The sequence below is a fragment of the Mesoplodon bidens genome, assembly GCF_964165515.1.
Source record: "Mesoplodon bidens genome assembly, chromosome: Y".
Taxonomy (NCBI): Eukaryota; Metazoa; Chordata; class Mammalia; order Artiodactyla; family Ziphiidae; genus Mesoplodon; species Mesoplodon bidens.
Window position 1 is genome coordinate 53889379 of NC_138180.1, and position 27005 is coordinate 53916383.

Sequence of the window (27005 nt, forward strand, 5' to 3'; positions counted from 1 at the left end):
CTGGGGAGCGGGTGCACCCGGGTTCTGTGGACCTTGCATGACAGCAAGGGCGGGGCCGACCCGCTCGCCTCGGGAGCCCCCGGCCACGGGAGCAAACGTGCCTGGGCTGCTCCGTGCTGCAGTCTCGCGGCCCTGACCAGGTGCACCCCGACCTGGGTGCTGGGCTCCCAGCCCTCAAGCAGGTCTCCACCAGCTCTGACCCTCCGCCCTCATGACGTGAGACTCCTGGGGGGGCTCCCACCTGCGGGAGGCCCGTCCCCACGCTGCAGCCGGGGGTGCCTGGCAGTGGTTTTCTGGGTTTGTCGTGGCAGAACGTGGCGCTCCTGGAAGATGAGGTGGACATCAACCAGCTGACGGAGTTCTTCTCCTACGAGCACTTCTACGTCATCTACTGCAAGTTCTGGGAGCTGGACACGGACCACGACCTGCTCATTGACGCGCAGGACCTGGCCCGGCACAATGACCACGGTGAGGACGTGGCCTGCGGGCAGCAGGGACACAGCACTGGGGCGGGCGCTGCCCTTGGGCTCCTGCGTCTCCAGGGAGACCAGCATGGCTGCCTTCCCTGACCCTCGAGGCCTGAACCTTGTACTGCCTCTGGTGTCCTCCTGCAGGACACACGGGAGACAGGGACACAGCACAGGACCCTGGGGACCGGGGCGGACACAGGACACGGCACAGAACCCTGGGGACCGGGGCGGACACGGGAAACGCCACAGGACGCATGGGGACTGGGGCGGACATGGGACACAGCACAGGACCCTGGGGACCGGGACGGACACCAGACACGGCACAGGACACGTGGAATGGAGCAGAGACGGGACAGAGCACGGGACACGTGGGGACCGGGGCGGACACGGGACACAGCAGAAGACCCACGGGGACTGGGACGGACACTGGACACTGCACAGGATGCATGGGGAATGGGGCAGACACGGGACACAGCACGGGACACATGGGGACCGGGACACAGCACGGGACACAGTACAGGACGCGTGGGGCATGGGGCAGACACAGGACACGGCACAGGACGCATGGGGACCGGTACGGACACCGGACACAGCACAGGACACATGTGGAACGGGGCTGACACGGGACAGAGCACGGGATGCATGGGGAACGGGGCGGACACGGTACACAGCACAAGACCCACGGGGACCGGGGCGGACACGGGACACAGCAGAGGACCCACGGGGACCGGGATGGACACCGGACACGGCACAGGATGCATGGGGAATGGGGCAGACATGGGACACAGCACGGGACACATGGGGACCGGGGCGGACACGGGACGCAGCACAGGACACATGGGGAACGGGGCGGGCACGGGACACAGCACAGGACCCACAGGGACCGGGGCGGGCACGGGACACAGCACAGGACCTGCGGGGACTGGGACGCACAGGTCCTGCCGTTGGTGGAGGCGCTCTCTGGGGGGCGTGGAGCCCCCGTCCTGAGCAGAGGTAGCGGCTGCCCCACACAGGCCGCATCCGTCCATCCCCCGGCTCTCCCCGCCCCACCTCCCCTCCATTTGTCCTCAGGTATTTGGGGGCCACCTCACCCGTCATTTCACGCCAGGTCTCCTGATGAGCCCTGGCGTGGGCCAGTCTGGGTGTCGCCCTGAGCTCCCAGCACCTGTTCCTGTAGCTGAGCAAACACCTGTTCTGCAGGTGGGGCAGCGTTCCCCCCCTCCCTCCCTCCCTCCTCCCGCGGCTTCCTGCTCTGTGTTGGGGCCTCGAGCGGCCTGTCCGCGGAGTGGATGGTGCCCTGTCTGCGTGGATGGCTCTGGGCACCGTCCCGAGGCCAAATTCCAGCTCGGGGCCACTTGGGCTGCAGCGGGTGGGACGGCGGCGGCGGCCTCCAGGAGCCATTCTGAGGGCCCGGAACGGCGGAGCAGAGACGCGGTTCCCTGAGAGGTTTCACTTCTGGCTTCTGGGTTTGGCTGAGCTTCCGTGCGTTCTCATCACAGAGGCTTGAGAAGGTGAACTGTGGCCTGCGCACAGCTCAGGAGCAGCGGGGGGATCCAGTGTAAACGCTTCTGTGATAAGAGAAAATGATCACCTCCCACCTCCTGTGACAAGAAGTCACATGCTCAGGGTGCACAGAGTGGGCCAGAATTTAAGTGCGCCGTGGGTTCTTAGTTTTAGAAACAGTTTTCTTAAGACTGCACGTTTTCATGTAACGGATTTTTCACGTACCCACACACACGCCCGAATTTCTGATTCTCCGGGCGTGTGTTTCATCTGTGGTCGATGGGGCCCGGATGGTCCCCTGATGTGAGCTCCCCAGGGCACCGTCTGCTTGCTGTATCTCTCAGACTGGCCTCGCGAGGGTGCCGTGAGCGCTGGCTTGTGGACGCCTGAGCGGACATGGGTCTCTCTCAACTCGGTCCCTAAAGTCGACGCCTGGTCTCAACTCCAACTCCCTCTGTGATCTCGGGAATAGCTCCAGGCACAGACCCGTGGTGGCCGGCACGTGGTTCCCCAGATCGGGGGTCACCTGTCCCCGCCCGTCCCCACAACCCTCTCCTGGGGCCCACATCCCCGTGTCCCTGTGTCCACCCCGTCGAGGTCTCACGTCAGGGCATCTCGTGGGACCGGTGTCGGGGCTTTGTCACCAGCCAGGGCTGGTGGCATTGTGGCCTCGAGACACGACCGACTGTGGGGACCGTGGTCTTGCGGCCAGCACAGGACACTGGGTGGCTTCGGGCACAGCCCCCCAGCTGTGGACGTGAGCGCCGTGACGCGTCCCCCCGCTTCCACCTGCCGGTTCCTGGCCTGCCAGGTCCTGCGTGAGAGGCGGCGGGGCTCCCCCTTACGTCATGGGGAGGGGTGGGCGGAGAGGCAGGGCTGACCTGTCGCGGGTCCCACGGACGAGCGGGCTCTGCTCCCAGATTGCCGGCCGTGGCAGTGAGTGAGTCAGCTGTGCAGGTCCCTGGGGCTGTCGTCATGGCGGGCGGTGGGGGCGGACCCTCAAAGAACAGGAAATCATCCTCCCAGTTCTGAGGCCAGAGGTCCAAAATCAACGCATTTATGAAGGACTGTCTTCCAGGAGGGGATTCCTGAGGCGGCTGTATCGGATGAGCGCAAATCAGGGGCTTAAAATCCATCCTCCCCCAGCCTGGGGACCAGACGTCTGAGGTCAGGGTGTCCCAGGGCTGTGGTCCCTCCAGAGGCTCCAGGGCAGGGTCCTTCCCGCCTCTTCCAGCTTCTGGGGGCTCCAGGCGTCCCTGGGCTTGGGGCCGCCTCCCTCCCATCTCTGCCTCTTGTCTTCACGGGGCTTCTCCTCTGTGTCTGGGTCTCTCCTCTTCCGTGTCTTAGAAGGACCCTGTCATTGGATGTAGGGCCACCCTCCTCCAGGAGGACCTCATCTCAGACCCTTCACTGCATCACATCTGCAGAGACCCTGTTTCCATATAAGGTCCTGTTCACAGCCCAGGAGTGAGGATGTGGACATCTCTTTCTGAGAAACACTGTTCAGCCTCTGATACCATCCAGTCATTTCCCATTAGAGGTGACTTTCATTGAGGCAGGATGACTTGGGGGAAAAGACACTTTGTCTTTATTTCTCCATTTTCGTGGTTATAGATCTTGGATATGGGCTGCAAAGTGTCCCCAAAATTTACACGATGAAGCCCTGACCCCCGGGACCTCAGGATGTGACTGTATTTGGAGATGGGGCCTTTAAAGAGGGGACGAAGGTACAGTGAGGTCACTAGGGTGGGTCCTGATCCCAGAGGACTGGTGTCCTTATAAGAAGAGGAGATCAGGACACAGACACACACAGAGGGACGACCCTGGGAGGACACAGGGCGGAGACGGCCGTCTACACGCCCAGGAGAGAGGCCTCGGGAGGGACCAGCCCTGCCCACACCGGGATCTCAGACTCCAGCCTTCGGGATGGGGGAGACATAACATGTGCTGTTTAAGCCGCCCCGTCTGCGGTGCTTCGTTATGGCAGCCCCAGCCGACTAATTTGATGTCTTTCACTCTTTCATCCTCTTAGTTGCCTGGGGGTTGGACGCACTTGTGTGCTGATCACAACAAACAGTGTTTGGAAGCAGAGCCTCTGAGAGGGTGGACGTGCGCGTCCTGCCTTTACCGGCCGCTCTGTCTTGGGGCCCCTGGGCCAGCTCTTCACTCCGGCTTTGCTCTGGGCTCAGGTCCTGGACTGGAACGCGCCGGGCAGCGCCCGAGGGAGGCCTGGAGCAGGAGATTTGGTCCCGAGGGTTCCCCTGACTGGGCTTGGGCCCCGCCCAGCCATCTGCAGGGCCGCAACGTTGGGCCAGGAGCAGCGTGCGGGGCTCACGGCCTGCGTCCTCTTTTGCAGCCATATCCACCAAGATGATCGACAGGATCTTCTCCGGAGCCGTGACGCGGTGCGTCCCAGCCGCCCAGCGGGGCTCGTCAGGGTTTGGGCTGACGTTGCACACGCACATCCGGCTCTGGCTCATTCGCTCCTGATGTGAGGTGGCCGTGCTCTGGGAGTGCGTGCCATCGTCACAGGAGGTCGTGAGTTAGGGACACACGTACACACCTTTGTCACACGAGGTCACGAGTCGGGGGACACATGCCAGCCACATGAGGTCACATGTAAGGGGCACGCCATCGTCACACGGGGTCGTAACTTGGGACGCATACACGCCTCTGCCACGAGGTCGTGAGTCCGGGGACACAGGCCCCTGCACCAGAGGCTGTGAGGTGGCTGTGACCGTGGCGGCTGCTCCTGCCCGAGCTGGGCCCCAGGGACCCTCCTCCGGGTCACGTGGTCTCTCTCAGGCCTTGTCCCCAGTAGGAGCCAAGGGTACAGGCCTGGGCCAGACGCAGGGTTCCCTGCGCCCCGGGGAAGGTGGGCGGGTCCCCGCCTCAGGCTGCTTCTCCCTGACGCAGTCTTTGTCTCTCGATTCCGGCCCTGAATCCAGAGGGAAAAAAGTGCAGAAAGAAGGAAAAATAAGCTACGCTGACTTTGTCTGGTTCCTGATCTCTGAGGAAGACAAGAAAACCCCGACCAGGTGAGTGTCTGGCAGCTGCCCTCCGCTCCACTTGCTGGAACCCTTAGAAGCAGGGGCTAGAGCTCACCCCTGAGCCAAGGCGCCCCCGCCCCATGATCCACCTGGGCTCGCGCTTGGGGGGGGTCCCCGGCTGGTGGCGCCTGTCCCAGGAGGGGCTCGCACTGGGGGGGGGGTCCCCGGGTGGTGGCGCCTGTCCCAGGCGGGGTCCCACTGGGGGAGGCGTCCCCGGGTGGTGGCGTCTGTCCCACGCAGGGCTCGCACTGGGGGAGGCGTCCCCAGGTGGTGGGGTCCGTCCTGGGCGTCCATGCTGACCGTGGCCCGGTGTCACAGCATTGAGTACTGGTTCCGCTGCATGGACCTGGATGGGGACGGGGTGCTGTCCATGTTCGAGCTGGAATACTTCTATGAGGAGCAGTGCCGCCGGCTGGACAGCATGGCCATCGAGGCCCTGCCCTTTGAGGACTGCCTGTGCCAGATGCTGGACCTTGTGAAGCCCCAGAGCGAAGGTGGTGCCTGGGGGTGGGGTCCCCCAGTGAGACAGGGGCACCCCAGGGGGAGTGGGTCCTTGGGGGTTGGGAAGGTGGTCCCCCGACCCCATGGCCCTGTGCCTGTGCTCCTTCAGGGCCCACGTGGGGAGGCCAAGCCGGGAACCCCAGTGTGGGCACTGCAGAGGCCCCCCGCCCTCGGCTCCCCCTCGTCCGGCCCTGTGCTGGGGCCCCCGGGGTGTGTGTCGTGGGTGTGGGAGCCGGGAGCCCCCCAGGTGCGTCCGTCCAGGGGCGCCCAGGACACCTTCCAGCGTCAAAGGGAGGGTCTGCCTGAAGCCACCCGCCTCAGTCGGTGTCGTGCGTCCATGTCCTGGACCCTGGTCTCAGGTGTCGTCACCGGGGGCCATGGTGGCCTGGGCCTTCCTGCCCCGTGTCCGCGGGTCCAGGGCAGCTTGGGTCCCCCCCTCAGGTGACTCGCGGGCGGCCCTCACTGCGTTGGGCCCTGCCTCCCGACCCCTCCCACCCCCCGGGCTCTGCCCACACCCGTGGCCCGGTTCGCGGCAGGGGGTGCCGTGTCCTAAGGCGTGTCATTACGCACGCACGCACGGAGGGGACGTGGTTCCTGGGCGTGCGTGGGAGCTGCGTGTGCTCACGTGCCGCCCTTGCCCGCAGGGAGGATCACGCTTCACGACCTGAAGAGGTGCAAGCTGGCCAGCGTCTTCTTCGACACCTTCTTCAACATCGAGAAGTACCTGGACCACGAGCAGAGGGAGCAGATCTCGCTGTTCAGGGTGAGGGGGGGCGCGGGGGGGCGCATGGTGGGGGCGTGGGGCGTGGGGCGTGGAGGGGCGCGGGGCGCATGGTGGGGGCGTGGGGGCAGGGGGGGCGCGGTGGGGCGGGGGGGGCGCATGGGGGCACCTCTGGGTCCCCCCCACCGTGTGACACGACGCGCATGCTTCCCGCAGGACAGCGAGAGCGAGGGCCCCGAGCTGTCCGACTGGGAGAGGTACGCCGCTGAGGAGTACGACATCCTGGTGGCTGAGGAGGCCGTGGGGGAGCCCTGGGAGGACGGGTAAGGGTGCGGCGGAGACGGGGGCCCGGGACGCGGGGACGCTCGCCCCGTGTCACAGCCCGAGGAGCCCGCCGGCCCAGGGCCTGAGGCCGCAGGCAAGAGACGCCTGCTCCGCTCCACCTGCCGCCTCCCCGCCCCGAGGGCAGGCACCCACGGAGGCCGGGCCCTCAGCCCCCCGCCCCCTGCCCCACCGCCCGGCCTCACGCCGCCCTGAGCCCGGGAGGGCTTCCTGCTGAGGCAGTCCCTTCCCCGGCTCCCATGGGCTCCTCCAGGGCCCCGTCTCCCGAGCTCCCTCCGCCCTCTGGGGCTGGGACCGGCAGACGGCTGGAGGGGCGCAGACCCCACCCCTGCGGAGGGGCGGCCCCTCGTGGAGTCTCCCATCGGGGAGCGTGGCTGTAGCTCAGTGGGCACGTCTGCTGACGATGCTCCTCCTCCGTGGCTGACGGGTGTGGACAGGTGAGGGGGGCGGGGCCGGGGACTGGGCGTCTCCCCCAGGGCCTTGGTCCTCAGGTTTAAAAGCAGCCTTGCGGTAGAGGAGGGTTGGGGTCCAGTGTTCATGCCTGGGTCCCTGGCGGGCTCGGACCCCCGCCAGTCCCGCCCAGAGCCTCCCGACCTGCCTCTTCCCCTGGCGTGGCTGCTCGGCACCAGGGCCGGGGTTGGCACAGCTGCTCGTGTGGTGCTCGGGGGGGCAGTGGAGCCCGGGGCCCGAGGGTCACCCTCCGCCTCTGAGGGGGGGCTTCAGTTTGCTGCCAGCAGTGCTGCCTGCCCAGGGGTCCTCAGACTCCCACCCCGAGGGGGCTCAGAGTGGGCAGGAGGGTGAGCACGCCCGTCACCCGAGGTCCCGCCCACCCTCGGGCCCTGTCTTTGGTCCAGGGGTTTGGCCTTCTCCAGAAGGTCATGGAGGTGGACCCCCTCCAGGCCCGCCTTTGCTCTCAGCACGAGGCCTCCGAGAGCCCCGCGGGTCCCTGGGCGCGTCAGGAGGTGGGGCCCCTCCACACCTGGCTGCGTCCTCACCAGCAGGGGACGTTGGCTTGCTGGTGTCCGTTGCTTCGGGCCTGGGAACGCGTGGCCAGTGCTGCTGTCGAGCTGCGCGAGCTGGATTTGTGGGGCTGTAAGCGCTCATCTCCTGGCTCAGAACCTGGGCGGGGGGTTCCGGGTCGCCTGGTAGACAGATGCACCTTTACCTCCACAAGCCGCCCACCCATCTTCCCACGTGGCTGCGCCACTTTGCGCCCCTGCAAGCGTCGGGCGTGAGTTCCCGCGGCTCCACATCCTCGCCGGCTCTGCCGTGGTTACGGTTGGTTTGTTTTTTAAATTGTAGCCACTCGTACGTGTGCAGCAGGATTGCATCCCGGCTTTAGCTGTTCGTGTCCTTGTTGCTCTTTTCTGGTGAAGGGCTGTGTCTTCTGTTCCCCATCGTGGGTTACTTGTTTCCTTCTGATGGAGTCTCAGGGGTTCTTTACGTCTTCTGGATACAAGTCCTTCAGGAGGGAGGGGACTTGTATTTCCTAGCGGTTTGTGGTGTATCTTTTCCTTCTCCTAACCTTGTGTATCACGGAGGAGACGCTCTGAACTTTGATGAACTGCCATTTGTCACTTTGTCTTCGTGGACTGGGCTTTGGTGTCATGTGTAAGAAAGGATTGCCTAATCCAAAGCCACAGAGACCCTTCTGGAAGTTTCAGCGTTTTTCATTTTACGCTGGGTCTGTGATCTGCTCTGAGTGACCTCCTCTGGGGGGCATGGGGTCTGGTCCAGGTTACTTTTTTATGCACGTGGATGTCCAGTTTAACGCAAGGCCACCAAATCGGCATCTCTGTTGAGAATCAATTGACCGTGTCTGTGGGGTCTGTGAGCTCCTTCGGTTCTGTTGACGCTCATCTCTGTCCAGCCACCAGTGCAACGCCGTCTCGCCTGCCGTGGCCTCGGGGTGTGGGCAGTGGACTCACGTAGCAAGGCCTCTGACTCTGGTCTCGCTCAGAATCGTCTTGGTCACTCCGGTTGCTCTGGCTTCTGTGTGAATCATATAGAGTCGGCCTGACTGTCCAGGAAGAGCCTGGGGGACATTTACTGGGCTGAGCCTGGTCTCTACATGGTGAGACTTGGCACTGTGACCAGGTGACCACCTGTGAGTTGGTCTCGGGACCGTCTGTCTCGTGACCGGTGTGGCTGGCCTCTTGCCGCACCGCCCCCCCCCCCCACCAGCTGTGCTTCCTGCAGCTCCGAGGAAGCCCGGCCTCTGCGTGGTGAGACCCTGCATCCTCCAGCGCGGTGTTGGCTGTCCTGGTTCCTTTGTTTGGACGTGGATGTTTACAAACAAGCTTGTCTCTACACAATATTAAGCTGAGACTCTGAGGAAGGAACGCGTGCTCTGGGAACAGTGACACCTTAGTGACATCGAGTTTCCTGATCCACAAAGCACCCTTTCCGGTTATTTAGGTCTCTGACTTCTCCTGCCAGTGTCTTGTAGTTTCCAGTGTGTGGATCTTACACGTATTTTGTGAGATTTGTACTTGAGTACGTCGTCATTTTTAGTGTTGAAAAGGTCCTGCTAAAGTCTCCATCCCGGCAGTTCACTGGTGACCTAGAGAAATGTGGTTTATTCATCGTGTTGTGGTTCCTCCGCCACCCGGCACGATGCTGAATGAAAGTGGTGATGGGGGACGGCGTGGCCTTGATCCCACGTCAGGTGTGGAGTCCCCCGCTGCCCGGAAAGCGTGACGCTGCTGTGGGATGTTTCAGCCCACGTGCTTCCCCAGCCTGCGGACACCGCGCTTCACTGCCGTCCGCGGAGGCTCTGAGTCCTGCACTTTGTCAGGTGCCTTTTTGGCCAGATGGCTGCTCGCCTGTCGTCTGCCGATACAGACACGGCGAGGTTCTCGTGCTTGAACCGGCCTTGCCTTCCCGTGACAAACCTGGTCACAGTACGTGGGCCTTCTCGTTTGTCCTTGGACTGTGCTGCAGAGGTGACTCGCACTTCCTTGTGACACTGTGCCCTGCTTTGGCACCGGGCTCACGCTGGCCTCCTGGCAGCCACCCTGGAATCGGGGTCACGGCCTCCTGCAACAGTGAGGGGGCCTCCGCCCACCCTCTGGAGGAGTTTGGGTGGAAGACGGGCCTGTTTTCCCCACGGGCAGGACTCAGCAAGGAGGCCGTCGGTGTGGCGGCCCTGCGCCCACGCGCCAGGGGGCTGCCAGCAGCACCTGTGGCCGTAGGGGAGCACAGGGGGGTGCGCGCCCGCCCGCGTCCTCACCAAGCCCCTCCCTACAGGTACGAGGCGGAGCTCAGCCCCGTGGACCAGAAGCTGAGTGCGCTGCGGTCTCCGCTGGCCCAGAGGCCCTTCTTCGAGGTGCCAACCGGCCTGGGCGCCGTCGAGCTATATGAGTACGAGCGCGGAGGTGACGACCTGCCGCCCTCGTGACCTGTGGCCTCCGTGGGGCGTGAGCGCAGCCTCTGCCTCAGGAACAGAACTGTGTGCTTGTTGAGCCCTTTTACAGGAAGTGAAGTGCGTTTGTATGGAGAGACATTCTTAGTTATTCAGCACAGGAGCTGGTCAGAGACGGTCATGGTCACTGAGGTGGGTCCCCACCCACCCCGGAGGAGCTGATGCGCGTGCGAGGGCCCCAGGCCCGGCCTGGCGGTGAGGACGCACACGCCCCAGCGTCCCCGGCGGGCAGGGTGACCTCGGCCCCGCTGTCCAGCTTCCAAGTGTAGGTGTTTCCAGGCTCGCGTCGTCTGGCTGAGCGGCAACCAGGCGCCGCCCCAGAAGATCTGCCCGCGGTCGTGGATGTGCGCTGACTTCGGGGCGGGGTGTGGTCGTCAGGAACATTCCAGAGCCCCGGCGCCTCCATCCCGTGGGCGCCCCCGCAGGGGCCACTGTCCCGGCCGCAGCTTCTCCCCCAGAGGGAGTGCCCACGTCAGCATATCTTTAACTGTTTTTGTGTAAATGTACAGCATATGTAAAGTTGAGTTTTATTTGCCGTGCAGAGCAGTTTAAAAACGTTTTATGAGATCACGTTTGTATTTTCAAATAAAGAAGTTAAAGATTTTGAGCCCCAGGCTCACCTTGGGACAAAAACGGACACAGCGGCCAGGGATTTCGAACTCAGGTCACAGAGGGACGTGGGGACAGACAGTGGTGTCACTGCAGGGAGACCACAGGGTGTGGCGGCCCTCAGGGCAGGGAGCCGGGGGCGCAGGTCCCCGGGCTTTCGCAGCCTGACCCTCTGGGCGCGGTGCGGGGGCTGACGCCATCTGGATGGCCACTCTCACCTGCGGTCACTTCTGACCTGTGCGTGACGGGGTGCGAGCCTTCCGTGCGGACACCACGGGGAGGTCCCGACGCCCACCCTCCACGCCGCTCGGGCCACTCCCGGGTCCGCCCAGCTGAGTCGGCACCAACCTGAGACTTACGGGGAGGGCGCAGCCCGCGTGTCGAAGGGGAGGTGGCCGACGAGCCCCCTGCCCAGGCCGGGGACAGGTCGTCTAAGGTCTGGGTGCTAAGCAGACCTCAGGGAATGAGTCTGTCCACCCTGCAGCTGGGCCCGCGGCGCTGGACAGAAGACGCGCCCATGGCAGGGCCGGCAGCGAGAGGAGGAGCCAGACCACGTGGGGCCACACAGGGCCGCAGGCACCATGCACCGAGCCCCACGGATGGGAGCAGGGCCAGCTCTGGCACCTGCCTTCCAAGCCGGGCACGGCGACTGGCCACTGAGTGGGCTGGGGGCAGGCGGGTCCCCAGCTGATGGTCACACAGCCCTGTCCTGGGCAAGGGCTGCCGTCACCCGCCCCGCAGCCTGGGGGCCCCGAGGCCTGGGTCATTGGCACACGCTGGCCCCTGGGCCCCTGGCGATGGAGGAGGAACTGCCAATGTGAGCTCCGGCAGTGTGGCTTGCTTTCAGTCAGACCCGCCCTGCTGACAGACAGGACAGGTGCTCAGGACACATGGACAGATGCACAAACGTTAGAGCCCGGGACCAACAAATACGGGGCCAGAGGTCGGCCTGGCCGCCCACAGGGTGGTTCCCAGTCAGTTCAGGGACAGTTTGGCAAGTCCCCAGAAGGCAGACGGGGGACCCTCACCTGCCATGGCTGTGGGGGCCATGAAGATGGCTGGGGGCAAGGCCAGCCGCACTCCCGCCTGGAGCCCCCCCTCCCCGGGCTGGTGCACTGACCACGCGGGGTCTGCACAGGGTGCCCCGGAGGGGGGCACCTTTGCTCCTAAAGGGCCGTCCCAGGGCCCTGGCAGCACTGCCCCAGCCCGGAGTCAGGAGGGACGTCAGAACCCCAGGGTGCCCCCAACCCAGTGGTCTGAGCCACGTGGGCCTGGGCACACGCCTGAGGCTCCCAAGCAAGCCCCAGTCCACACCTGGGGTATCAGAGCACCTGGGGTAGCTCAGCGGGGCCTGGGCCACCTGACAACCAGCCAGCCGCTGGTGATGGTGTACACAGTGGCCCTGGGTCACTGGGACCAGGGCCTGTATCCCTGGTGCTGACTGCACAGCGGCCCCTCCCATCCCCACGCTGGGCTCAGGTCTCAGCTGGGAGACCCCGGTGGCTGCAAAGTCCCACCTGCTCCCTCGCTGCCCCCCAAGTTCCCACAACGCAGGGGACGCCTCACCTGCTGGACTGGGGACCCTGCAGACGGTTCTGGGTTCCCTGCCGACCACGGAGGTGTCGGCCAGTGGGTCCAGGTGGAGCTCGTCCCCGCGGGCAGCTCTGCAGTGGCAGGAGTGGTCAGCCGCGGTGGCCCAGCAGGGCCGCTGCTCCCTCCCGAGGCCGCTCCCTGTTCTGAGGACGCTGGCCTCTCACCCCCCGCCTCCCCACAGACCCCTTGGGGGCGGCAACGTGTTGTCGACAGGCTCCGTGTCCCCCTCCCCCAAGGCCTGCACACCCTCGGGGATGGAGTCCCACAGGTGGGCGAGCCTGCAGTAACAGGGTACCTGGATGGGGACAGGGGAGGGGAGGGGACCCTCCAGGAGCCCACCTGTGCCCCCTCTCCACGCTCACGGCGAGAATGCCGTGCGGGGACATGGAGGCTCGGGGGCGGGGGAGCGCCCTGCCCCCTGGGAATCCCCCCGGCCCTCCTCACTACGGCGCCGCCTGGGCACTCACGCTCTGCCAGGATTCTGCAGAACTGGCCGAGCAGGAGCAGGACGCCGAGGTTGGGGACGTGCTGGCGGCTGTGGTCCTCCTCTGTCCTTCCCCTGGGGCTCCGGGGCCTCGGGCCTCCAGGAAGGCAAAGGCCTGCCCATCCCTGGGGGCGGGGCTCAGGGAGAGGGCAGGGCTTATACAGGGATGGGCCCAGAGGAGGGGCGCGGCCAGTGTGGGTGGGGCCAGGTGTGGGCGGGGCTCGGAACTTAGAGCTCAGAGAAGTGGGCGGGGCTCAGGTGGAGGGGTGAGGCTTAGAGCCAGGGTGGGTGCAGAGGAGGGGCAGGACTTAGGGCGGGGCCAGAGGTGGGCGGGGCTCAGGACGGCAGAGTTCTGATGGGAGGGAACTGGAGCTCAGAGAAATGGGCGGGGCTCAGGCAGAGGGGCGGGACCTAAGCTAACCTGTGCACCCAGTGGGTGGCGTGAGCACCAGGCTGTGAGCCAGCAGCCCCGTGGAGTGGCAGGGGACGCACATGAACTCAGTGGGGTTGCTGCCCAGGCTGTATGTGTCCACGGACGCGCAGGCGTGTCAGGGCCCTCCCATGTGCAGGGGTGGGCGGTCTGGGGGCACCCAATATGCCAGGGTCCGGGTGAACCTGCAGGGGTGGGAGGAGGCAGTGTCCCAGGTCTGGGGATCCATATCTGCATGTTCTACCAAGAGAAGCCATCGCGACCTTGACACCCCCTTTCCTTACAGGGGAAGGGGGTGGGTCTGCTCACCCCCAACAGAGGCTGGAAAACCTCTGTGCACCGTGGCCACACCCACAGGCCTGTGACCCAGGTCTGAGCCGAGCCACAGGGGTTCGGACCCCAGACCTGCCTGGGGCCTCCCCTGGCCCCCATACTTCAGGGGAGTGGGCCGGTGTCTGGATCAGGTTGTCAACCAAGACAGCAGGGCAGAGCCCCCTTCCCAGGTGACCCAGGTTCAAGACAATCCAGAGAAGAATCCGGAGGAGCCTCCCCATCTCTGCCTCCCCCAGAGGCGAAGTAATGACAGGGTCCTGGGAAACAGGTGTGTGGTCAAGGGAAGGGTGACCCACAGGCTGATGCTGTGCAGGTGAACGGGGACCCCTGAGGCTGGAGACACGGGGCCAGGGTGGGGGCACAGATCCACAGCAACACACACACATGGAGGCCACTGATCCACGGCCGAGATGCTGGGGGCAGAGTCTGCCCACATCCAGCTACACCCACACCGGCCATGTCACCTCCGATCCACGGACGCCCTCACAGCCTTTCAACACAACGACCCGGATGGAAACCCGCTGACCAGGGGAGACGCTCACGACTCATTACCAAGAGAGAAGAGCCTGCGTGGGGCCCGACGTGGCCACCAACGCCGATGCTCGGTTCTTAGAATTTGGGGATCGTCTGGACGTTTCAGGCTACTCCACAACGAGAAAGAAACCAGGCTGTTGCCTCCCAGGAGCAAACTGCAGGAAACCTAACGTGAAACCAGAGTGTGAAGATCTCAGAATCTGCAGAAATGGGGAGGCGGGTCGCCACGTCGCTGCAGGACGGGGAGGGTAAAGGGCGTCCGACGGCTGTCCAGGGAAAGCTGGGCACCTGGCCTGTGCACAGCCCTGGATCCTGAAGGACCCGCCCGCCCAGTGCTCATGCTCAAGAGAGGGGCTCCGTCCCGGCCCTTCCTGAGAAACCGCTGCAGTGCGCGAGGGACGGGGTCAACCCCCGAGATGGGAGAATCTGCAGCAGCAGCAAGAAAGCCTGAGGCCCGGGGGCTGCAGGCTGTCCCTACCATGGCTCAGACATGGTGCCGAACCCAGACGAGTGGACAAGGTGAGAAGAACAGCACCATCTCCTCCAAGATGCTTTCGGGACCGAGACCAGGTTGGCCCCCGATTCAAGGCGGGCTCCTCAGAGAATCTGCCGACACTTGTGAGTAACCCCCGATGTGAAGGCAGGGGTGCTGGTGTGGGAAACACACGAGGAAACACAACCCAGCGTGAGACAGCCACTCGCCACACCCCGGACTCCACGATTCTAGGGTCAACTCTTCCACGAAGACGAAGAATCAGAAAACCAGCCGCCTTGCACGTCGTCATGACAACATGACAGCTCAGATGAGACAGAGGACAGACAGTTGCCCACCCCGAGGGACGGGGAGACCCCTCCCCGCATCACTGTCAGCAGCACAAGTCCCCAAACTCAACACGAAGCTCATGCACGGGGCCCTCCCTGGTACCCTGTGTAAGGATGGGCCAAGGTCGGGTGTGCGGGGATGCCCAAGTGGGCGGGTCTATGGAGGGGACAGTCTGCAGCCTGACCAGAGAGCAGGCGGGTTCAGGAACTGCCCAGAGGCCCTGGGGTGAGGGACGCCTGTCCCGGGCAGACGCAGACGCACATGTAGGTAAGTGGTGCCCTCACCCGGCCCCTGAGATGCCCTGGGGTTCCTGCAGATGGCAGGAAGGGTGCCGTGCTGGGCCCTCAACCGGGGACGCTCCTTCTGTGGGGAGGGTGGGGCCCCCAGGGCAGCGAGGCGGCCACGGTGAGGCTACACAGCCACGCTGACCAGAGCTGAGCTGAGCCACGTGCAGATGCAGTCTCCAGGGGGCACGGAAAACCCAACAAAGGAAGGAGAAAAACCCGGTGAGACTGTGTCCTCACCCCTCGTTGAAAAGCCCCCGGGGGGTCAGAGATTGCAAACAGAGAAGAACCCGTCCCAAAAGTAAAACTCAAAAGGCAATCCAGGAGATTGGTTCAAGATGGCAGAGTAGAAGGACGTGCTCTCCCTCCCTCTTGTGAGAACACTGGGATCACAACTAACTGGTGAACGATCATCGACAGGAACACTGGAACTCACCAAAAAAGATAGCCCACATCCAAAGACAAAGGAGAAGCCACAATGAGACAATAGGAGAGGCGCAATCACAATAAAATCAAATCCCATAACTGCTGGGTGGGTGAGTCACAAACTGGAGAACACTTATACCACAGAAGTCCACCCACTGGAATGAAGGTTCTGAGCCCCACGTCAGGCTTCCTAATAACCTGGGGGTCCGGCAACGGGAGTAGGAATTCCTAGAGAACCAGACTTTGAAGTCTACCGGGACTTGATTACAGGACTTTGACAGAACTAGGGGAAACAGAGACTCCACTCTTGGAGGGCACACACAAAGCAGTGTGCACATCAGGACCCAGGGGAAGGAGCAGTGACCCCATAGGAGACTGAACCACACACAACTGCTAGTGTTGGAGGGTCTCTTGCAGAGGCAGGGGGTGGCTGTGGCTCACTGTGAGGACAAGGACACTGGGAACAGAAGTTCTGGGAAGTACTCCATGGCGTGAGCCCTCCCAGAGTCCATTAGCCCCACCAAAGAGCCGGGTAGGCTCCAGTGCTGGGTCACCTCAGACCAAACAACCAACAGGGAGGGAACCTAGCCCCACCCATCAGCAGACAAGTGGATTAAAGTTTTACTGAGCACTGCCCACCAGAGCAACACCCAGCTCTACCCACAACCAATCCCTCCCATCAGGAAACTTCCACAAACCTCTTAGATAGCCTCATCCACCAGAGGGCAGACAGCAGAAGCAAGAAGAACTACAATCCTGCAGCCTGTGGAATGAAAATCACATTCACAGAAATACAGACAAGATGAAAAGGCAGAGGACCATGTACCAGATGAAGGAACAAGATAAAACCCCAGAAAAACAACTAAATGAAGTGGAGATAGGCAACCTTCCAGAAAAAGATTTCAGCATAATGATAGTGAAGATGATTTAGGACCTCGGAAAAAGAATGGAGGCAAAGATGGAGAAGATGCAAGAAATGTTTAACAAACACCCAGAAGAATTAAAGAACAAGCAAACAGAGATGAACAATACAATAACTGAAATGAAAACTACACTAGAAGGAATCAATAGCAGAATAACTGAATCAGAAGAATGGATAAGTGACCTGGAAGACAGAATGGTGGAAATTCACTGCCGCAGAACAGAATAAAGAAAAAAGAATGAGAAGAAATGAAGACAGCCTAAGAGACCTCTGGGACAACATTAAATGCAACAACATTCACATTATAGGGGTCCCAGAAGGAGAAGAGAGAGAGAAAGGACCCGAGAAAATATCTGAAGAGATTATAGTTGAAAACTTCCCTAACATGGGAAAGGAAGTAGCCACCCAAGTCCAGGAAGCACAGCGAGTCCCATACAGGATAAACCCAAGGAGAAACACGCCGAGACACATAGTAATCAAATTGGCAAAAATTAAAGACAAAGAAAAATTATTGAAAGCAGCAAGGGAAAAACGACAAATAACATACAAGGGAACTCCCATAAGGTTAACAGCTGTTTTCTCAACAAAAATTCTGCAAGCCAGAAGGGAGTGGCATGACACATTTAAGGTGATGAAAGGGAAGAACCTACAACCAAGAGAACTCTACCCAGCAAGGATCTCATTCAGATTCGATGGAGAAATCAAAAGCTTTACAGACAAGCAAAAGCTGAGAGAGTTCAGCACCACCAAACCAGCTTTACAACAAATGCTAAAGGATCTTCTCTAGGCAAGAAACACAAGAGAAGGAAAAGACCTGCAATAACAAACCCAGGGCTTCCCTGGTGGCGCAGTGGTTGAGAGTCCGCCTGCCGATGCAGGGGACATGGGTTTGTGCCCCAGTCCAGGAAGATCCCACATGCTGCGGAGCGGCTGGGTCTGTGAGCCATGGCCGCTGAGCCTGCGCATCCGGAGCCTGTGCTCCGCAACGGGAGAGGCCACAACAGTGAGAGGCCTGTGTACTGCAAAACAACAACAACAACAACAACAAAAAACCAAAACAATTAAGAAAATGGGAATAGGAACATACATATCGATAATTACCTTAAATGTAAATGGATTAAATGCTCCCACCAAAAGACACAGACTGGCTGAATGGATACAAAAACAAGACCCATATATATGCTGTCTACAAGAGACTCACTTCAGACCTAGGGAAACATACAGACTGAAAGTGTGGGGATGGAAAAAGATATTCCATGCAAATGGAAATCAAAAGAAAGCTGGAATAGCAATACTTATATCAGATAAAATATACTTTAAAATAAAGCGTGTTACAAGAGACAAGGAAGGACACTACATAATGATCAAGGGATCAACCCAAGAAGAAGGTATAACAATTATACATATATACGCACCCAGCATAGGGGCACCTCAATACATAAGGCAACTGCTAACAGCTATAAAAGGAAATCAACAGTAACACAATAATAGTTGGGGACTTTAACACCTCACTTACACCAATGGACAGATCATCCAAACAGAAAATTAATATGGAAACAGAAGCTTTAAATGACACAATAGACCAGATAGATTTAATTGATATTTATAGGACATTCCATCCAAAAAGAGCAGATTATACTTTCTTCTCAAGTGTGCATGGAACATTCTCCAGGATATATCACATCTTGGGTCACAAATCAAGCCTCACTAAATTTAAGAAAATTGAAATCATATCACGCATCTTTTCTGACCACAACGCTATGAGATTAGAAATCAATGACGGAAAAAAACGTAAAAAACACAAACACATGGAGGCTAAACAATATGTTACTAAATAACCAAGAGATCACTGAAGAAATGAAACAGGAAATCAAAAAATACCTAGAGACAAATGACAAAACACAACGATCCAAAACCTATGGGATGCAGCAAAAGCAGTTCTAAGAGGGAAGTTTATAGCGATACGGTCCTACCTCAAGAAACAAGAAAAATGTCAAATAAACAATCTAACCTTACACCTAAAGGAACTAGAGAAAGAAGAACAAGCAAAACCCAAAGTTAGCAGAAGGAAAGAAATCATAAAGATCAGAGCAGAAGTAAATGAAATAGAAACAAAACAATAACAAAGATCAATAAAACTAAAAGCTGGTTCTTTGAGAAGATAAACAAAATTGATAAACCATTAGCCAGACTCATCAAGAAAAAGAGGGAGAGGACTCAAATCAATAAAATTAGAAATGAAAAAGGAGAAGTTACAACAGACATGGCAGAAATACAAAGCATCCTAAGAGACTACTACAAGCAACTCTATGCCAATAAAATGGGCAACCTGGAAGAAATGGACAAATTCTTAGAAAGGTATAACCTTCTGAGAATAAACCAGGAAGAAATAGAAAATATGAACAGACCAATCACAAGTAATGAAATTGAAACTGTGATTAAAAATCTTCCAACAAACAAAAGTCCAGGACCAGATGGCTTCACAGGTGAATTCTATCAAACATTTAGGGAAGAGCTAACACCCATCTCCTTCACCAACTCTTCCAAAAAATTGCAGAGGAAGGAACACTCCCAAACTCATTCTATGAGGCCACCATCACCCTGATACCAAAACCAGACAGATCCTACAAAAAAAGAAAATTACAGACCCATATCACTAATGAATATAGATGCAAAAATCCTAGCAGACAGAATCCAACAACACATTAATAGCATCATACACTATGGTCAAGTGGGATTCATCCCAGGGATGCAAGGATTCTTCAATATACACAAATCAATCCATGTGATACACCATATTAACAAATGGAAGAATAAAAACCATATGATCATGCTCAATAGATGTCAAAAAAAAAAGCTTTTGACAAAATTCAACACCCATTTATGATAAAACTCTCCAGAATGTGGGCAGAGAGGGAACCTACCTCAACATAGTAAAGGCCATATACGACAAACCCACAGCAAACATCATTCTCAATGGCGAAAAATTGAGAGCATTCCCTCTAAGATCAGGAACAAGACAAGGATGTCCACTGTCACCACTATTATTCAACATAGTTTTGGAAGACCCAGCCACGGCAGTCAGAGAAGAAAAAGAAATAAAACGAATACAAATTGGAAAAGAAGAAGTAAAACTGTCACTGTTTATAGATGACATGATGCTATACATAGAGAATCCTAAAGATGCCACCAGAAAACTACAAGAGGTAATCAATGAATTTGGTAAACTTTCAGGATACAAAATTAATGCGCAGAAATCTCTTGCATTCCTATACACTAATGAAGAAAAATCTGAGAGAGAAATTAAGGAAACACTCCCATTTACCATTGCAACAGTAAGAATAAAATACCTAGGAATAAACCTACCTAGGAAGACAAAAGACCTCTATGCAGAAAGCTATAAGACACTGATGAAAGAAATTACAGATGATACAAACAGATGTAGAGATATATCATGTCCTTGGATTGGAAGAATCGATATTGTGAAAATGACTATACTACCCAAAGCAATCTACAGATTCAATGCAATCCCTATCAAATTACCAATGGCATTTTTTACAGAACTGGAAGAAAAAATCTTAAAATTTGTATGGAGACACAAAAGACCTGAACAGCCAAAGCTGAGTCTTGAGGGGGAAAAAACAGAGCTGGAGGAATCAGACTCCCTGACTTCAGACTATACTACAGAGCTATAGTAATCAAGATAATATGGTACTGGCACAAAAACAGAAATGTAGATCAGTGGAACAGGATAGAAAGCCCAGAGATAAACCCATGCACCCATGGTCCACTAATCTATGACAAAGGAGACCAGAGTATACAATGGAGAACAGATGGTATCTTCAATAAGTGGTGCTGGGAAAACTGGACAGCTACATGTAAAAGAATGAAATTAGAACACTCATACAGAAAAATAAACTCAGAATGGATCAGAGACCTAAATGTAAGACTGGACACTATAAAACTCCTAGAGGAAAACATAGGAAGAACACTCTTTGACATAAATCACAGCAAGACCTTTTTTCGTCCACCTCCTAGAGTAATGAAAATAAAAACAAACAAATGAGACCTAATGAAACTTGAAAGTGAAAAGCAAAGGAAACTACCAACAAGATGAAAAGACAACCCTCAGAATGGGAGAAAAAATTTGCAAAGGAATCAACGGACAAAGGATTAATCTCCAAAATATAAACAGCTCATGCAGCTCAATATTAAAGAAGCAAACAACCCAATCCAAAAATGGGCAGAAGACCTAAATAGACATCTTCCCAAAGAAGACATACCAATGACCAAGGAGCACATGAAAAGCTGCTCAACATCACTAATTATTAGAGAAATGCAAATCAAAACTACAATGAGGTATCACCTCACACCAGTTAGAATGGGCATCATCAGAAAATCTACAAACAACAAATGCTGGAGAGGGTGTGGAGAGAAGGGAACCCTCTTGCACTGTTGGTGGGAATGTAAATTGATACAGCCACTATGGAGACCAGTATGGAGGTTCCTTAAAAAACTACAAATAGAACTACCATATGACCCAGCAATCCCACTACTGGGCATGTACCCAAAGAAAACCATAATTCAAAAAGACACATGAATCCCTATGTTCATTGCACCACTATTGACAATAGCCAGGTCATGGAAGCAACCTAAATGCCCATCGACAGACGAATGGATAAAGAAGATGTGGCACATATATACAATGGAATATTACTCAGCCATAAAAAAGAACAAAATTGTGTTATTTGTAGTGAGCTGGATGGACCTAGAGTCTGTCACACAGAATGAAGTCAGAAAGAGAAAAATAAAAACAACGTATGCTAACACATATATATGGAATCTGACAAAAAGAAAATGGTTCTGAAGAACCTAGGGGCAGGACAGGAATAAAGACTCAGACATAGGAAATGGACTTGAGGACACAGGGAGGGGGAAGGGTAAGCTGGGACATAGTGAGAAAGTGTCATGGACATATATACACTACCTAACGTAAAATAGCTAGCTAGTGGGAAGCAGCCACGTAGCACAGGGAGATCAGCTTGGTGCTTTGTGACCACCTAGAGGGGTGGGATAGGAAGGGTGGGAGGGAGGGAGATGCAAGAGGGAAGAGATATGGGAACATATGTATATGTATAGCTGATTCACTTTGTTATTCAGCAGAAACTAACACACCATTGTAAAGCAATTATGCTCCAAAGATGTTTTAAAAAAAACAACACAGGGTCTCACAGGAAGGAGACCCAATGTGGGGTGTCAAAAACCCCCTCCTGATGCCGAGTCTGGCGAGAATGAACCCCCTTGACCGGGCGTCAGGACCCCGTGAGGACAGAGGAGGTGGCCCATCTGAGTTGCGGCTGCACTGAGCGAGTTCCTCCCTGAATATTATGAGACATGAGGCATTAATGTAGACACTACCTGTGTCCATTGATGGGTGAACAAAAAACCAAAACATGGTCCATCCACACAAAGGAATTTTATTCAGCCTAAAAAGGAAGGGAATTCTCACACAGGCTACAGCGTGGATGACCCTGAGGGCATTATGCTCAGTGACATAAGCCAGACAGAAAAGGACAAATACTGTGTGATTCCACTCACACGAGGCCCCTGGAGAGTCAGATCCCCAGAGACAGATGAGAATTTCACCTTCCGTCATTCTTGGGGTGTAACCCGCACTTTTCAGCAACACCCAGGGGTCCTGTGCAGAGGCTGAACGCCCAGCCCCACACGGTGCCCAGTCCCCTGTGAGACCAGAGCCCAGGAGGAAGGGTGAGACAGGCCTGCCTGTTTACAGGACCAGCGTCCTACGGTCTCAAGGGAAAACAACTCGCTGGTCTGTGTCCTGTGAGAGCCGCTCCCCAGGGCGCCACGCGGGCAAGACCGGATGGTCAGCGCCATGGTGCTGCCTTCAGCTCAGGCCCACTCACGGTAGCCGTCTAGCTGGGAAGTGCGGAGGCGCCAGGGGAGGGTCCCTCCCGCCCCTTCCAGCTTCTGGGGGCTCCAGGCGTCCCTGGGCTCGTGGCCGCGTCCCTCCCGTCTCTGCCTTCATCTTCACGTGGCTTCCCTTCTGTGTCCGTGTCTCCGCTCATCTTATAAGGACGCAGTTACACAGGACTGGGGCCACCCTAAGGCCCCTGTCTCACCTACTTACACAACCAGGCCCTACTTCCAAACGAGGTCACGTCCTGAGGCTCTGGGGTCAGGACGTGAACGTCTCTTTCCCTGGGTGGACACAGTCCCCCTTCCCTCTGAGATACCAGATAACGTTGCCCAGGAAACAAGCCAGCCCCTTACCTAAGCCAGCCCCTCCAAGAGGTCCGAGCCTGCCTGGTCTCTTGGAAACTGACTGGGCAGGAGAGTGCGCCTCAGGACCCGAGTGTGAAGGACGCCAGGAAGCACCCGTGTGAGGCTCCTCTTCGCAGCTGCAGCCCTGGACCGGCTGATGAGGTCCAGCAGGGAGACTCCGACCTGCTCATAGGACTCGACCCACGTGGCCTGGGGGCGACAGGCAGCGGTGAGCACACCTGTGAATGTGAACTATTAGGTACCCGTGACGAGACACTGGGTCTGAGGACAGGGGACCGAACACCCCATCTGGGGTCGGGGGAGGGGACACGGTCTGCAGGCGGGGCCTCAGCCAGGGTTTCTGATCCTCCCTGGGCCCTGAGGGGAGCATCACAGCCTCCAGCCTCCATGGGGGCTTCCCCGCCCTTGTCCCTGCCACAGCCTGACAGCCGGGGTCCTTGACCTGCCACCATGGCCATGAACCACCAGCGTCCAGGGAGGTCCATGTGCATGCCTGGAGGGTTGGAGACCTGTCCCCCAACCCTGTCTGCAGGGTTACAGGGCACCCATCACCCCACCTGTCAGGACCCAGGATGGAGACAGGGAACTCAGGCCAGCGACTAGGGACAGAAGTCCTGTGGGATGAGTGAGACCACAAAACACAGGCAGGGAACCGCTCTCCCTGCGCTTCCGGGGAGGGCACAGCCTAGTGGCCTGGCAGGAGGGGTCGAGACCACCGCAGCCTCGTGGGGTCACAGAGCCTGGAATCATGGTGGAACCCAGGGTCATGGTGGAACCTGGGGGTCACGGCAGAGCCTGGAATCATGACGGAACCCTGGGTTCATGGTGGAACCCAGGGGTCATGCCTGGAGATGGCACAACCTGGGGGTATGGCCTCGACAGCAGAAACCAGGGGCCACATGTGGACACAGCTGCCCGACAGGACTGTGGCCAATGTCCACAGGCTACAGCGCTGAGCCCAGGTGGCTCCCTGCCACCAACAGCCCCATTGCGACAGGCCCCTGGTCTTGGCTGAAGGAAGCACTGCTGACTCGAGTACACGGAAGGGACCTCACCTCAGCCACATGCTCCCAGGTGTCTTCAGGAAAATAAAACGACAAGTGTACACACACACACACACACACACACACACACACACACAGGTTTAAAACATTTTGAAGTTCTTCAACACCTTGTCTGCTGCTGCCTGTGCCCCCCAGCCCTGGATGTAACGTAACTCAGTTAACCACCACTCCCCCTTGGGACATTTACTGCTGTTATACATAATACTGCGGAAAATGCCTTTTGTATCTCATTTTTAACCCACTCCTCAGATGTTAACAGGACAAGTCGAGGCCAAAGGTAAAAGTTGCTCCCTGTGGCTGGCAGGGCTGCCCTTGAGCACCAGCGAGCACTGCAGGCACCAGTGTCCTTCCTATGCAGGAGGGGATGCAGGTGCACACCTGCATGTGCTCTGGGCCGAGAACAGGGCAGAGACGGCCGCTCCTCCTGTGTCCCAGAGTCCTGGTCAGTGGAAGGGAGAGAAGGGAATGAAAGGCCCAGTAAGCCTGGGAAAGAACAGATACAGCCACGCCTATCTGCTGATGACGTCATGGGCTGCGCAGAACATCCCAAAGAACGTAACCGAAGAGTCTCCTCGAAATCAAAACTGAATTTATTAGCAAGGCCGCAGGATACAAGGTTGGTCAGTATGAAGAAATCAGTCATTCTTCTGTAAACAAGCAATGAAAAACTGGAAACTGAAACTTAAAAAACAGCACCATTTAGAAGAGCACCCTAAAAAGTAAGTTCTTAGGTATCAATCTAACAAAATAGGTATAGGATCTGTGGGCTGGAAACTACAAGACTTTGATGAAAAAAATCAAGTAATATCTTAAGAAACAATGAGATATACCATGTTAGTGGAAATGAAAGGAGAAACAGACAGTGCACTACAGAAACGGTTCGTGGCTTCAATACTCCATTCTCGGGAATGGGACGACCAGACAGAATATAAGTGACGAAAAGGTAAATGAACACAACAAACCAACTAGGTTACCAGGCAAATACCAAAACAACGGCACACACCTTCCACTTATGTGCACAAGGGACAGTTTCCAGGAGATACCATATGTTAGGCCACAAATTAAGTCTCCATAGATTTAAAAAGATAGCTATCATACAAAGTTATCTTCTCTGACAACAATGGGATAAAGTGAGAAATCAGTAACAGAAGGAAAACCAGAAAATTCACAAAACTGTGGAAATTAAACAACACACATTTAAATAATCAATGGATCAAAGAAGAAATAGCAAGGGAAATTAGAAAATATTTAGAGATGAATTAAAATGAAAACATAAGATACCGACACTTATGAGATGCAGGGAAAGTAGTGCTAAGGGGAAATTTATAGCTGTATGATGCTTTCACTAATAAACAAGAAAGATCGCAACAACATAACTTTATAAGTTAAGGAATTACCAAGAAAAAATGAAATCCAGAGCTAGCAAAGAGAAGGAAATAATAAAGGTTAGAACAGAGATTAATAAAATAGACGAGAGAAAAACAATAGAAAAAAAATCAATGAAACCAAAAGTTGGTTCTTCAAATAGATCAACAAAGTTAACAAACCTAAAGCTAGGTGGACTAAGGAAAACAGTGTGGAGACTCAAATTACTAAAATCAGAATTACGAAAGTGGGGACATTACTACCAATTCTACAGAACAAGAAAAAAAGGATTCTAAGACAGTACTAAGGATAATTGTACACCAACAAATGGAATAACTAGATGAAATGGAAAAATCCTAGAAACACAAAACCTACCAAGACTAAGTCACAAAGAAGTAGAAAATCTGAATAGCACTATAACTAATAGGAGATTCAGTCAGTAATCAAAAATCTCCCCAAAGAAAAGCACTGGATCTGATGGCTTCACTGGTGAATTCTACCCAATATTTAAAGAACTAGTACCAATCGTTCTCAAACTTCTCCAAACGTTTAAGAAGAAGGAACACTTCCTAACTCATTCTATGAAGCCAGCATTACCATGATTCCAAACCCAAAGACACTACAAGAAAAGGAAACTACAGATAAATATCTCTTATGAACACTGATGCAAAAATACTAGTACATCAAATTCAGCAACGTATTAGAATTATACACCATAACCAAGTGAGATTTATTCCTGGATTACAAATATGGTTCAACATGCAAAATCAAAATAAGACACCACAACAACAGAATTAAGGGACAGAACCACATGATCATCTCAATTGATGCAGAAAAAGCATTCAACAAAATTCAACACATTTTCATGATTAGAAAAAGAAAACTAGGAATAGAAGGAAGCTATCTCAACACAATAAAAGCCAAATATGAAAAACCACATATATATATATATATATATATATATATATATATAAACGAATCACTTTGCTGTATATCTGAAACATTGTAAATCAACTACACTTCAATTAAGAAAAAACGGTTCTCACTCACTCACGCTTAATGCCCAAATGGGAAACTCCTCTACATTTCAGTGATTTGCCCGGTATAACTATCCAAATTATAGTCGGGCTGCCACTTATTTTCATATGAAACGCATGAGGAGTGACTAGAGAACAGTAACCTCGCCACACGGCAGTCACATCCCCAGGCGTGCATGTAAGCCCAGTTAACATGAGGGATGAAGTCACTGATGAAATAGCCACTGAATCACATTCTACGCAGTCAAGACACAGTGCTACTTTATGTACTGAAAGTATATGCAGGACACAATTTAAGTTAAAAATTTTATAAAACAATATATACTATATAAATCCACAAACCTGTGTGTATATGTACCTTAAAAAAATTGGAAAAATACATAACAAAATCTTAACAACAGTTATCTCTGTATGGTCATATTGTAGGTGATCTTTATTTCCTTCTGGGTTCTTTTCTGCACCTTCTAAGTATCTACACAAAGATGTCACTTTTTTCCATGGAGGGAAAATGCATTTTCAAGCCCAAGTAACGAACGTATATAAATTGAGCAGATTGTTGTACTGACAAAATCCCTAATAAGGAGCATTTACACACATTCTCAGGGACACTGCCTTTTGAGACAGACTCTGATTTCATCACAATTTGGCCAGACCTTCATCTAAGGTACAAGAAAAGTCACGTTGCTAAATGCAGCCCTTGAAGCTGTAAGCCATGTAATGACACTGCCACCCCGACTCACCCACGACATCTCTCGCAAAGGTGCGGACACCCCTGAACCCTGGG

General features: G+C 55.5%; 1 protein-coding gene across 4 annotated transcripts in view; it reads left to right on the forward strand.

Moving 5' to 3' along the window:
- The window catches only part of LOC308609740 (serine/threonine-protein phosphatase 2A regulatory subunit B'' subunit beta-like), a 56625-nt gene extending 46007 nt beyond the window's left edge, over nucleotides 1-10618 (forward strand). For all 4 annotated transcript variants that reach the window (XM_081223447.1, XM_081223449.1, XM_081223450.1 and 1 more), the window contains 7 exons: nucleotides 312-468; nucleotides 4330-4378; nucleotides 4922-5011; nucleotides 5342-5517; nucleotides 6169-6287; nucleotides 6462-6568; nucleotides 9837-10618. In XM_081223447.1, the coding sequence (XP_081079573.1) occupies nucleotides 312-468; nucleotides 4330-4378; nucleotides 4922-5011; nucleotides 5342-5517; nucleotides 6169-6287; nucleotides 6462-6568; nucleotides 9837-9987 (849 nt within the window). In that variant the 3' untranslated portion in view covers nucleotides 9988-10618. The remainder of the gene's footprint in view (nucleotides 1-311; nucleotides 469-4329; nucleotides 4379-4921; nucleotides 5012-5341; nucleotides 5518-6168; nucleotides 6288-6461; nucleotides 6569-9836) is intronic.
- The last annotated feature ends 16387 nt before the right edge of the window (nucleotides 10619-27005 follow it).